This window comes from Peromyscus maniculatus, chromosome 6 (assembly GCF_049852395.1).
Source record: "Peromyscus maniculatus bairdii isolate BWxNUB_F1_BW_parent chromosome 6, HU_Pman_BW_mat_3.1, whole genome shotgun sequence".
NCBI classification, from domain to species: Eukaryota; Metazoa; Chordata; class Mammalia; order Rodentia; family Cricetidae; genus Peromyscus; species Peromyscus maniculatus.
In genome coordinates, this window is record NC_134857.1 from 115,735,527 (window position 1) to 115,749,121 (window position 13,595).

Genomic DNA, 13,595 nt, shown 5'->3' on the forward strand with positions numbered 1-13,595 from the left:
ATTGTTCAAAGTCCTGATCCATCCCTGAATGAAAAGGAATTATTTCTTGGCTTTATGAAGAATTTTAAATAATGAATTTATAGAAATATAACAAAGTGGAGATATAGGACAACCAATTCTTTAACATTAAACCTAAGGTGTTAATAATAACATCAAGTATAATAATAACTTCACACGTGAATGAACTAAAAGTGAAGAAAAATTTTCTCAGCAGCCCACATAAGAAATCATCACAACTGCCTGCTGCCCAGTGCACACCTGTGAATGCACACTCACTCTGGCTGATTGTGGTACAGAGAAACTTGGCACATGAGCAAAAGTGTTGTCCTATATATCTGGGACTCAAGCTTGGAAACATTTTCTTTTCCTTTTTTTTTTCTTAGACTGCCTACTGTGTATTCAGATTCCCTGGAGATGAGCTTCAGTGAAAGTTGAGGATATGGGCAGGTTCCGGCTAACGTATAATCCCAAACTACAAGCCAGAAACAGAGTTTAAAGAGACCTCCGGTGTAAATTCAATTTCTTGAAGAAAAAAAAAAAGGCCTAAATCATTTCTTTAGCAAACATTGAAATTAGGCCTCTGGGTCTTTCTACAGATTATGTTTCCTGTTACATTGATTACAGTGACAAAATATTAAAACAAACAGAAGCAATTCTCAGTGAGTAATGTCAGCAATCCACATTTAGTACTTTCAGAAAAAAGACTAAGTTAATGTTAAGTTCATGGAGAAATGAAATGAGAAAACCAGGCTCTAATGAAATCAAGAATGGAGCTTTTATAAAGTATCCAAAGGGAAGTACTAGAGATGAACAATGGGGTAGCACATGATAAGTGGAATTAGAAACAGTGAATTTCAATGGCAGATGGTACTATGGAATAATGCTTTTGTACACTGGTTTAATAAAATGCTGATTGGCCAGTTGCCAGGCATGAAGTATGGGAAGAGGAAGGCTGAGTCAAGAGTTGCCAACCAGACACAGAGGAAGCAAGATGACAAGGTGGAACTGAGAAAAGGTATCAAGCCACATGGCTTAATAGAGATAAAAGTTATGGGTTAATTTTAAGTGTAAAAGTTAGTCAGTAATAAGCCTGAGCTAAAGACTGAGCAGTTAAAAATATTAAGTTTCTGAGTGATTATTTTATAAATGGCTGTGGGACTGGGACCGAGGGAGGGTGGTGCTTGGCAGGACCAGAGAAACCTTCAGATTACAAGATGGGAAACAATGACGTCCAATTGTAGACTGAAGAAATTAAGCACATTGAAGTGACAGAACTTGGAAGGCTAGTGTGAAAGGGTAAAAAGTCCAGGGTGAGCAGAAGGAGGCTGCACAGGAGCCTGATCAAGTCTTTCCTGGAGGGGAGGTGTCTTAGGGTTTCTATTGCTGTAATAAAACATCATGACTAAAATCAACTTGGGGAGAAAAGGGTTATATTTTGTTTTCAGTTTCACATCATAGTCTACCCTCAAAGGAAGTACAAACATGATCATGAGGAAGGGACCTGGAGGTAGGAACCAAAGCAGAACCCACAGGAGAAAGCTACTTACTGAATTGCTTCTCATGGCTTACTTGGCCCATTTTCATATACACCCCAACACTACCTGCCTGGGGATGACACCACCCACATCAAGCACTAATTAAGAAAATACCCTACAGACTTGCCCACAGGAAAGTCTTATAGACTCATTTTCTCAGTTGAGTGTCCCTCTTCTCAAATGATTCTATCTTGTGTCAAGTTGACAAAACCAGCCAGGACAATTGGGAAGGACCACAAGAAGTATAATGACTGTCTTTCATATTTCAGATCTTAAATCAAATAATCACATAGACAAATCCAGATACTAATATCTAGACATACCATTATAACACTGTTCCCTTCAGACAAGTCGTGAGCCTCATCACCCATTTATCCAGTTTATCTACTTCATTTTTAATTCCTGATAATCTATTTCTACTTGGTCCATTCTACTTATAAGGCTTTCCCTCTGTGTTTTATAATTATGTTTTTGAGTTTTTCAATTCCATTTTCATTTGATCTTGAGTTTTCTGTAATATGTCTATTATGTTTTTGGCAAATGGTAAGATATAAAAATCAACTTACAAAAATCAGTAGCTTTTCTAAATACCCACAACAAACACACTGACAAAGAGAACACAGGCACACTCCCATTAACAATAGCCTCCAAAGATATCTAGGAATAACCAAAGATGTGAAAATTTATAAATGGGAACATTTATTCTCTGTAGAAAGAGATTGAGGAAGATCCCATTCTTGAAGACAGTACATTTTTGAGATCTAGGATTTGAAGGAATTGAGGTGAAATAAAGATGGAAGACTCCTTCCTGAGGAATACCCTTCATAGGATCTGAATGTGCTTTGTAAGCTGCTAAGGGAAGAAAAAGAATCAATAGGTCTATTTAGCAGAAAGGTCTACAAACACACAAATGAACAGTACAGCAAGATATCCCATGGGTGCAAAAGTGGTACACATGTCTCATGGACAACCAACAGCCATCTAGTTGGACTTAAGGTCCACTAAAATGGGAGGACCTACCCAACTACTTGTGATTGGTGAGGTTCTGGATACTAACTCAAAGAAAAGCTACTATTGCCATTTTCCTAAGTCAGTAAAATTTCTAACTGCATTTTTAAATACGCATTCTTATACCCACAGATAAGTGGAGCTCTCACCCCTCACCAAAGAAGCTTTTTGTTATAGGCAGAGACCATTACAGGAATCCAAAACTAGTCAAAATGCAGAGAACAATTGACCATGGGGTGCCCAACCCTAAGTGACAAATCTTCAAAGAGACTCTATTGACCTAAGTCTCAGGAAACATCAGGGATGAGGGCTAGAAAGATGATAAGATCCAGAAGACTAAGACTTTTGTATGAGATAGTATTTTTAATAGGGAAACCAAACTCATAAAATCTAAACAATATGGTTGCCTAAACAAGACCAACACAATGACAACACCAGCTGATATGTCAATGAGGATAGGCTGCATGACACAAGGCCCTATCCCTGGATGAAGAATTATAAGTTATTGATGACTGCTGACATCAAGAGATTCACTGTTCCGCAGGGACAAGTCCCCTTGTAGGTTACCTAATCCAAAGCAGTCAGCACTAAACATATTTTATTCAAAAATACATAAGCAATATATATAAGTGTATGTATACAGTAGTGTTTTGTGCTTATGAATAACATTAAGTTAATTTAGCAGGATATATATATATATATATATATATATATATATATATATATATCAGTATGGGTGAGTGTGTGTCCAACAATAATAATTAAAGAAGAGGTCATAGATTTCAGAGTGAGTGGTGGGGGCACAGAAGGAATAGGAGAAAGGAGTGAGGACAGATATTACATAAATGTAGTACTTATGTGAAATTCTTTAAAAAAAATAAAAGACTAAATAAAAAAAGTTGCTGGATTTTTCTAACTTTGATATAAATATATATGTATACATATATATTATGTATAAACAATGATGCATGAAGCATAGAAATTCTAAAATTTTATGTGCCGAACCGAAAGCAAATGAAGAAACAAACAGGCAAAATGAAAAATGCGGTCCATGTGGCCTAAATCAGTGAAGAGGAAGCTCACATGGGTTTGTGTGAGTCTCTATTTGGGAATTAGGGAGACAGGAAATTTAGTTTTCTTAATTTCTTAAAAGGAAATAAAATACTCAGATCAAACATGAATCACCACTTAACTTTTTAAAATTATAAACTTTGCCTGAGTATTATAATTATTAAATATCTTTCTCTTTCATTAAACTTTATAAAATTTCCTGTGATTTTTCTCTGTCTGTGTGAATATATTAAACATTTAATTATTTTCATGACTTCCCTGGCATTTTTATTATCCTTTTTATCACAGCATGTTCTGAATAAAAGATTTCTTCCTTATTCTGGTGCAATTTCTCTATTGGGTGAAGGAAAGGCGAAAATGGAGAGTAGGAATTGAATTCCACATCTTTTGTCCTGTTTTACCCATTTTGTATTGTTTTCTGTTTTAAAAACCAGGCATTACATATTCAATATTAATGGTGATATGAAACATAAAACACATAGACCACTAAGGAAGCATCTCAGAGCAAACAAATCACTAAACAGACTGTTAGGCATGTGAAGTGGACCAGTCAACTGCATAAAAATCATGTATGCCCCAAACGGTGCCCACTTCCTGGTTTCATCCTGTATCTCTGACAAATACATTATATTTCAGCAGCCTTTTAAATACAGATATATAATTCATTGCGAATTTCACATGTACATACAATGAATCGTATTTATCCCCTGCACCTCCTCTAATCCCTCCCAGAATCATCCCCATTCTTCCACCCCCTCTCAAGTTCCTTCCATGGTTTGCTTCTTTGTTTTATCACTACAATGTGTGATGCCACTTGGATCACACCCTTAAAAGTTGAGTCTTTTTCCCCCAGAAGTTATTAACTGACAATAATTCAAAAGCCTTCTCTATACAGCATTTGTCTTATTTCCTACAAATTTTCTAATATTCCCATTTGGTATATTACTCTAAAAAATTCAAAGTCTAAGACTTGAATGTAGGAAAATCAGGGTTAATAGTAGCTTCAAATAAGTGGTGTGCTATCTATAAATAGAAGATTTTATCCTAAAAGCTATAAAAAAAATAATTTAATTTCAACTCCCAAGAGTTGTCCTCTGATCTCTACAAACTCACCATAGTAGGCATGCACCTGCACAGACAGACAGACAGACACACACACACACAGACACAGAGAGACAGAGACAGAGAGAGAAGAAGAGACAGAGACAGAGAGAAAGAGAGGAGAGAGACAGAGATAGAGAGAGACAGAGACAGAGAGATAAATGGCCCAATGAGTTATTCAGAAACAGTAGAAATTATGGGTGTGAAGAATCACTTAAAATTCTGCCATTAATCCTTACTGTTCTGCCTTAGGAGAAGTAGCATGCAATATTCATAATTTATATGCGTTTTATTTAGATTTACTCATAACTTTTCAATTACATTTTTTTCTGCAAAATTAAAAAGATTAATGTACTGGAAAAGTACTGAAAGAGAGAGGCAAGAAGGGAGAGTGACGAGGAGAGCCAGTAGGATTACGGTTGTCAAACATTTCACCATGAACTTTTGATGTGTAAAGAATAATATTATTTTTAAATTGGTTTCCTAAGACAGAAGTGCAAGGTATCAAGGAGAGGTGACCAAGACAGATCAAGAGATGACTGTGATCAAGCCAAATGGATGGGTGTGGTGATATTTTGTTTGTGCTCTAACAAATAAAGCTTGCCTGGAGTTCAGAGTGCAGAGCTAGCCACTAGAGGCCAGGCAGTGGGGCACACACATTATTCCCAGTGCTTGGGATCTCATGCCTTTGATCCCAGTTCTTGGGAGGCATGGGCCTTTAATCCTAGCCCTTGGGAGGAGGAAACAGGAAGCGGTAAGACAGGGTAGAGATAGGAGCTTGGCCCCCTTTCAGTCTGAGGTTTCCTAGAGGCAAGAAGTTGTTCTAGTGGCTGGCGGCTCTGCTTCTCTGATCTTTCAGCTTTCACCCTGATATCTGACTCTGGGTTTTTATTATTAAGACCAATTTGAATTCACGCTACAGATGAGCAAAGAAAAAAATACAATAAAACTTAAAAGGAAATTAGAAGTAAAAAAGAGAAAGTGAGGTGCCCAAAAAGAAGCAGCAACTATCCAAAATACAAATGAAATTAATTAGATTCTAAAAAGTCAGAAAGAATTCGAGTGAGAAGAGTGTATCACAAATACCATAAACACTTAAATTTTAATTCTTGAAAAATAAAACCACAATAATAAGCTAGAATAAAAATTTTAAATGTGAACTCAAGAAACTGCTTCTGAAATAAATTTGAGAACATGGGGAAAAACAAAACCAGAAAGCACGCCCCTAGGGTAAGTAATCCAGAACATGGAATGATGGAGTGCTATTATAGTGAACCACTAGGTGATCTATGAATAAAGGACCCTTTGCTTAGGAGACAAATAAAAATCTCAATGTTCTATAATTGTAGAATAAAGGAGAATATGAGTAATATTCTCATGAGTCAAATTGTACTTCAAGTGTAAGGCAAGAGACAAAAGATTTTGAATATGGTAGAATTTGAAAATATTGCTTCTAAGGGAACTCCTTGAGGAGTGTTTATGGGTGACTTTTAGCCAACCACAGATGATGGGAAATAGTCAGCAATGAAAGCTGTGTTCCAAGATCCCCCTATAAATTCAAACACACACCCAGATACACAATCACATAAACATATGCACATATACACATATACACATACATATAAGCACAGGCATACACACACACCAGATCCTTCAGATGTTTACAACTCTAAACACCTCCAGTGTAGCCTCATAGCGTATTCTGGACCATAACTCTGCTTAGCCATGCCTCACTTCCTGGACTTTACTAACGGGTGTGCAATCCTCATTTATGGTTTTAAATAGCTAAGTTTTACAGAGGGTTGTTGTGGAATAACAGATAACTAAAACAGACTTTAAAAATAGTTAATTTGATCGCTAGGGAAATGGTACTGTGCCTGACACACAAACATGAAGGCTGGAGTTTGGATTTCCAGCACTCACATAGAATTTGTGCACAGCAGGATATATCTGTTATCTCAGCCTGGGGGGGTGAGGGTGGAGCCAGGCAGATCCCTGGTTCTAACTGGCTAACAAGCCAGATTGATGAATTTATGGTTTAATGAGACATTCTGCTTAAAAAAAATGTGAAGAGTGATAGAGGGAGACACTTGGTGTTGATCTCTAGCCTGCACACATATGTGCATATGACCTATACATACATATACAAACATGTGCTCACAATGCACATATACACACAAAAATATATTGAATTTGTAAAGGCCAGAGTACTAGAAAACAGGGATTTTTGTCTTGCTTGCCTTGTTTAAATACTGTGGTCCCCAAGTGCAGCAGCGGCAGATAATGACCTTGTTGAGAATATTGAGAAGGGATGAGGAGTGTTCCCTCAATTTACAGAACTGTAACATGTGCAGAACCATGTTTGGAAATGGTTAAAGGTCACAGGTTGTTGTTGCATTGCTGCTCTGATGATGAATGTCATTGCCTATGCTAGGAAAGGATGGCAAAGCCATAGTTTGTGTGGACAAAAGATAAATGAGTTTTAGAGGCAGGTGTGGGCCAAGTGGGAGAAACAGCCAGTCTGGACTTCTTTGGAGAGACCTGAGAAACTCTGAGGCCATAACTCTAAAGAATAGTAACCCACCTGGGGTGGACAAATGGTCATGTGTTAAAGAAGAGACGTTTGATCCATTAAGGGACAAAAGTAGAGACAGGGCCTGAGAGAGAGGGGATCATGAGAGAATGCAAAAATATGTTCCAAGAAAAACAGCTAACCTTGACATCTAATAAGACCAGTATGAAATAATAACCCCACCTTTCCCCTGTAAGAGGCAAAACCATAGCCACAAAGCTGGGTGTTTGAAGGCCATGTGCAGGTTGAGAAACCAAGGAAGCAACTGAATGTAGCACTCTCAGTGACACAGCAGAGCACTGCAGAGGGGGGTCCTTCAATGACATTAGTGCCAGAACTTGACTATTGCACAGGAATGCCATTAGGTGATGAATAAGGACTTGTGTGTTCTATTCTTTATATCATGGCTGTATGCTTAAAATTAAATTTACCATTGAAAATACCTGAAAATAACAGTATTTCATTCTGTAATAATATATCCTGCAATTATAAGAACAACACAAGCTCTGCATTCTAACTGAAGCCTTCAAACTTTCAACTGTTGTTGACTGGTAACAACATGAGTGTAGACAGCAGTAGTTCAGGCTTTGCCACTTATGCCAGATGTTATACTTCAGAAACAAACTGGCAAATAGCATAGCATAGCTTGCTTGTGCCATCATAGTCTCATCCAAGTTGCCTGAAGGAATGTATATAATTACACACACACACACACACACATACACATACACATACACATACATACATACACACACACACACACACACACACACACACACACACACACACACATGCATTAGCCATTTTTAGAACAGATGCTAAGTTTTCACTGGAATAAAGCTAAAAATGAAGAACCTTAATGCATTTAGTAGACCAGACAAAGCATAGGTGAACTTGGCATCCATGTTCTAATCTTAGCCTTATATCAGATGTTTATAAAATTTAAATTGCAAAACTTAAGGCAAATTGTCATTTTATTTTGTGTACATAGGTGATTTTTCTGTATGTATAGCTGTAAACCATGTGTGTGCCTGGTGTCCCCTGAGGTCAGAAAAGGGTGTTGAATTCCCTGGAAATGGAGTTACAGACCAGTGAATTGCCATGTGGGTGTTGGGAATTGAACTTGGGTCCTTTGGAAGAGTGGGCAGCCAGTTGCTATGGGATGTTCTGTATGTCAAATGGGTTGCTCTGATTGGTTAATAAATAAAACACTGATTGGCCAGTAGCCAGGCAGGAGGAAGCATAGGTGGGACAAGGAGGAAAAGAATTCTGGGAAGTGGAAGGCTGAGTCAGGAAGACACTGCCAGCTGCCGCCATGACAAGGAAGATGTAAGGTACTGGTAAGACACGAGCCACGTGGCAAAGTATAGATTAATAGAAATCGATTAATTTAAGATGTAAGAACAGTTAACAAGAAGCCTGAGCCATTAGGCCAAACAGTTTAAATAATATAAGCATCTGTGTGTTTATTTTATAAGTGGGCTGTTGGACTGCCAGGGCTTGGCGGGACCCAGAGAGAAAACTCTCTAGCTACAGCCAGTGCTCTTAACCATTGGGCTAACCTCTTCAGCCCTTCCATTGCAAAACCTAAGCAAATAAACATTTAAAAACCAACAAAGACAATTTGTCATTCCTACCTCTGTATAAGATCTGTCTGACGACAGAGATGTAGTCCTCAGGCTCCTGCTCTGTTGAGATCTCCCATTTGCTTCCAGGGATACATAATAATTGAAAGAGAGGTCTTGAGCTCTCCATGCCACAAAGCAGAGTCACTACACTTTCTGGTGAGTCAAGTATCTTCTCTAGAAATTGACATTTCTTTGGTGTTAGGTCTTTAAGTAGACTATTAGATAAGATCAGAAGTTTACATTTGTAAGCATTTAAGTTTAGCAATTCCAAATGTGAAGAAGAGAAACTCCACAAGGGATATAAAAGGATTGCTTCTCTTTCTACAATATGTATAAATATTTCTTGCAAGTACAGAGCCCATTCCTCAGCATCTTCTTCATGTATCAGTAGAATGTCTTTTGCATTTCCTGGGAAAAGAGAAAAAAATGTTTTATTTTTCTTATAGTCAGAAAGATAACAGCAGGTTATATTATCCTTTAAACTTGAAATACACAGTTTAGGAAACATGCTAATTTTCTTATAGTTGTAAAATGTTACTATCCTCCATTTTAAAAAATAAATGAGATATAACACAGTCCTCGCCTTGCAAGTCTTCTCCTACTCACTGCACAAAATGTGACTCCCCAGTAATCAATGCAACAAAATTTATTTACGTGGAGGAACTTAACAGTGAAAACCAAAAAAGAAGGTGGTGCAATCATGTTTCAGAACGTAAGAAGCTTTTGGCTGGTGAGATAGCTTACTGGGTAAAGATGTCTGCTGCCATCCTGAAGACCTGAGCTTAATCCCTAGGCCCCACACCCTGCAAGTAGAGAACTGACTCCCATAAATTGTCCTCTGACTTCCACACATTTGCTGTGGCCTGTGAACTCCCACTTCTATACATATAAGACATATAATACACATATTAACAACATATATTAAAATTTAAAATAATAAAATGCTATTATTGAAATAAATAGAAGTTTCTCATAGGCCAATACAGAACTAAGATCTGTCTCCCACTCAAGCCAAGATTGATGAGGAATCAGAGCCCCAAAACTCTTATCTCTTTCCTACCTTTCACCTCATCACAGGGCTTCTGTGTCAAGATCCTACAAGCCAGGCTCAAAGTTGAGTCTGAGAAATCAAAGTTCATGAATCCAACCTCTCCACAGCAGGAGAGGGCACCTTGCAGAAGACATTACAAAGACCACCCAAGATTTCCAGCTGCAGAAAACTTCACAAACCACCCTTTGTTGTCAGGATATTTGATCACATTGTGAACTCAGAGTTTGCATTAATTGAATAAAACCTTGGGTCAAGGGGTGGAACCAGCAACTAGTTGACAGGAAGTAGCCATAGAGAATTAGAGGGAGTCCAGAAAATAGGTAGAGAAATGCACAGGAAGTAGTAGGGAGGGCCTTTGAGTGTGGCAGTCATTTTTTGGTTTGGGATCTCTGGCAAAAAGGATATTCTCTCCTGCTGTGCCCGCAGCTAAGGAGGAAGGTCAGCTGGTTGCTTTTTGGCCTCTCTGAGCTAGCAGGTTTTCACCCCAGTATCTGACTCCTGTGTCTATATTGGTAAAATGGAATAATAGAGATTTAGTTAAAAACTACATTTGGCTGCAGAGGCAGTGGCAGTTGTGGCGGGATGTCTCAGCCTAGCGGGGCAGTGATCATGGAACCGCGGTCAGTTGTTCAAACAGTAGATTCAGGGGCAGCCGCTATGCCAACAATAACCACTGTTGACCCCTTTCCTTCAGACCATATGAAGCAGATGAGAAGCCAGTCATTTAAAAGCAACAAATAAGATGAAGAAAATGCAAAGGGATATTTTCCTCTCCATACTAAAATAGAAAGTCTAACCTTTGTTTAGACAAATATGAGCAAAATAAATATTAGCAGTACCATTTTTTTTAAGGGATGGGACTATGTCAAACAATAATAACGATAACAATGATCATCACAATAAAAATTTACTATACAAAAATTAGTGAAAATAATAAAGGGAGAAACTGACAGGCCTTTAGAGCACAAAAATCATTGTAGCTTGAATAAAACAAGTGTTGGAAGGCAATTTGACATACTTAAAAAAAAATCAAGACTACATTATCCAAGAAAAAAATTTAAAAAGTAATAACTAGATTAGAAATGGGTGACGTTTTAATTTCCAACCTGAAACAAAGCTGGATGCTGCATAGCAAATGTTAAGAAAGAATAAAATTAAAGCAATGTAGCAAAATATGATAAAGTGGATAAAAAGAAGAAAAGGATTCAATATGGATAATAGAAACTCCAGAAATGCAGATGAGAAAGGGTTACACTGTGTCATTTTAAAGGGGTATGTGGATAATGGGAACTCCAGAAATGCAGATGAGAAAGGGTTACACTGTGTCATTTTAAAGGGGTATGTGGATGACATGAACTTCAGAAACATGAGAAAAGGTTACACTGTGTCATTTTAAAGTTGTTGCAGATATATCCCAGTTGATGAAGTGCCTGCTATGCAAGGTGAGGACATGATTTCCAGAACCCATGTCAAAAACCAAAGAGGCTGATGTGGCATCTGTAACCGCTGCACTGTAGAGGTAGAGGCAGGCAGATCCTTGGAACTCATAGACGAGCCAGTCTAGCTGAGCCTATGAGCTTCAGGTTTAATAAGGGACCCTGTAAGGTGGAAAACTATTGAGAAAGACACTCTACATATACCTCTGACCTTCACACACACAAGCACAACTATATGCATATGTGAACATATCCTCATGAACATCTGCATACATCACATATACCTGTGCTTACACCACACATGAATACACACACAAATATTCTAAATTAGAAGTGCTCTAGCTGTTAAGAGGAAAAGGGTCAATGGAAGGGAGAGAAAAGTGAGGAAAGGGGGTGAATGTGATCAAAATGTGGTACATATTTCATGAAAATGCTACACTGAAACCCATATATACTTAATATATGCTGGTAACAGCTTTAAAGATATTTAAAGATTAAAAATAAATACTTTATTTATGTGTGCTTGTGTTGCATGTGTGTGAATGCAGCATGCATACCACTTGACAGTGAGAAGACAACTTTCAGAAGTGAGTTCTTCCATTCTACCATGGGATCTGCGGTTTTGGATCAAACTCAGGTTGTCCGTTTTATGTGGAAAGAATTTTTCCTCAATGAGCCATCTCACCAGCCCAAGATTTTTAATATTTTTTTTAAAAATTCTCAGAATAAGGAATATTAGGTACCAGTTTTATGAATCAATGGTGGACAATTGGAAAAAAAATAAACTGTTAAGGAAAGCAAACCTTGATTAAATTGACCTTAGTTTAACGGTTATTATAAAATTTCTTTCTGTATCCAGAAAGAAAAAGTGAGCCACTCACAAGAGGAAGCAGAAAGTTGGTGTAATGTCTCCCACAAGAGGAAGCAGAAAGTTGGTATAATGTCTTCAGAGCAACTCCAACAGATGACTGGGAATTATAAGGCAGTTCTCGAAGATCGACTTCTAGCACACTGATACCATGAGATACTGTGCTGGGCAGCAACAAAAGGAATGAGCCCTGGCTGCAAGCAACATGGATAAACCTAGAGATTGATCTGCGGGAACAACACTGAGGGAAGTTAGCAAGCGTGCACCCAGCAGAAGGACATTTCTAATCCAACTGGACACAGATAAGGATATCTGAGACAAGGGTTAGTGGATCAGGCTGAGGAAACCTGCTGGAGCTTGGGATTACTCTCCGTCTTGATCTACGTGTGGGTTACATAAATACATACATATAGAGAAAGGAATTCATTTGTATAGCTTTGACTGCAGCTTCTTAAACTCTGGGTCAGGATCCTGTATGGGAGGGTTAGGATACAAAATGACAAGGGTTAAGAGGTTTCTGAACTCCTGGCAACCAAAAATCTATTCCACATCAAATGCACACCGAAACAGAGGTGTTTCTGGCCACATGCTCCTAGGTTGCTGTGTGACTTCACTGCAGACTTGGTTCTGAACACACAACAGACACAATTTGTCCTATATATACTGTCACACAATGTAAAAGCAATGCACATTATCTGAAATATTACAGCTCAGATTCCAGACTGAGGCATATTATGAACTGCAGTGTTTACTGTACATACCACGTTATCTTCTCCTACATAAACATAAAGGTTTAATTGTAGGAAATAGCCTTTTAATATTTTATGCTGCTATTCCTTAGTGTGCATATCAAATTAATATACCTTTGACTTGTATTGTATTGGGATGATTAAATTTAAAAATTACTATTTGAGTTGTAGACTTCAATTTCATGAAATGTCACTTGGTAAAGTTTAGTTTGTCACTAAAACAAAATTTTCAATATTTTTTAAGTTTCTCTAAACATTATTCTGCCATTTTTCCCCCTGTGTTGTTCTCAGCATTAGTGATTATAAATATCAACAAACTCCAAAAAACATTAAAGATGCTCTGCATCTAAAGTATCAAATATTCAGCTGAGATTTAACTCCTTACGTAACAATAATCACATCGATTAGCATGCAGATTTGCTTGTAATAAATAATAAAAATCATAAATATACATATATAAAATAATTATTTTAAAATAAATGTGCTTATGATTTATTATCAATAAGTATTTAGTATGTGTATTATTTTATAGACATATATACTATATAGCCAGGGTGATATATATAGTAAGATATA

General features: G+C 37.5%; 1 protein-coding gene across 4 annotated transcripts in view; it reads right to left on the reverse strand.

Moving 5' to 3' along the window:
* The window catches only part of Bank1 (B cell scaffold protein with ankyrin repeats 1), a 248,059-nt gene that overhangs the window by 205,357 nt on the left and 29,107 nt on the right, over positions 1-13,595 (reverse strand). For 3 of the 4 annotated variants that reach the window (XR_013052383.1, XM_042279976.2, XM_042279975.2), the window contains exon 2: positions 8,925-9,323. The exons of the other annotated variant lie outside the window; for it this stretch is intronic. Coding sequence is in view for 2 of the 3 variants with exons in the window: in XM_042279976.2 (XP_042135910.1) it covers positions 8,925-9,323 (399 nt within the window). In the remaining variant the exon portion in view is untranslated. The remainder of the gene's footprint in view (positions 1-8,924; positions 9,324-13,595) is intronic. 4 annotated transcript variants of the gene reach the window in all.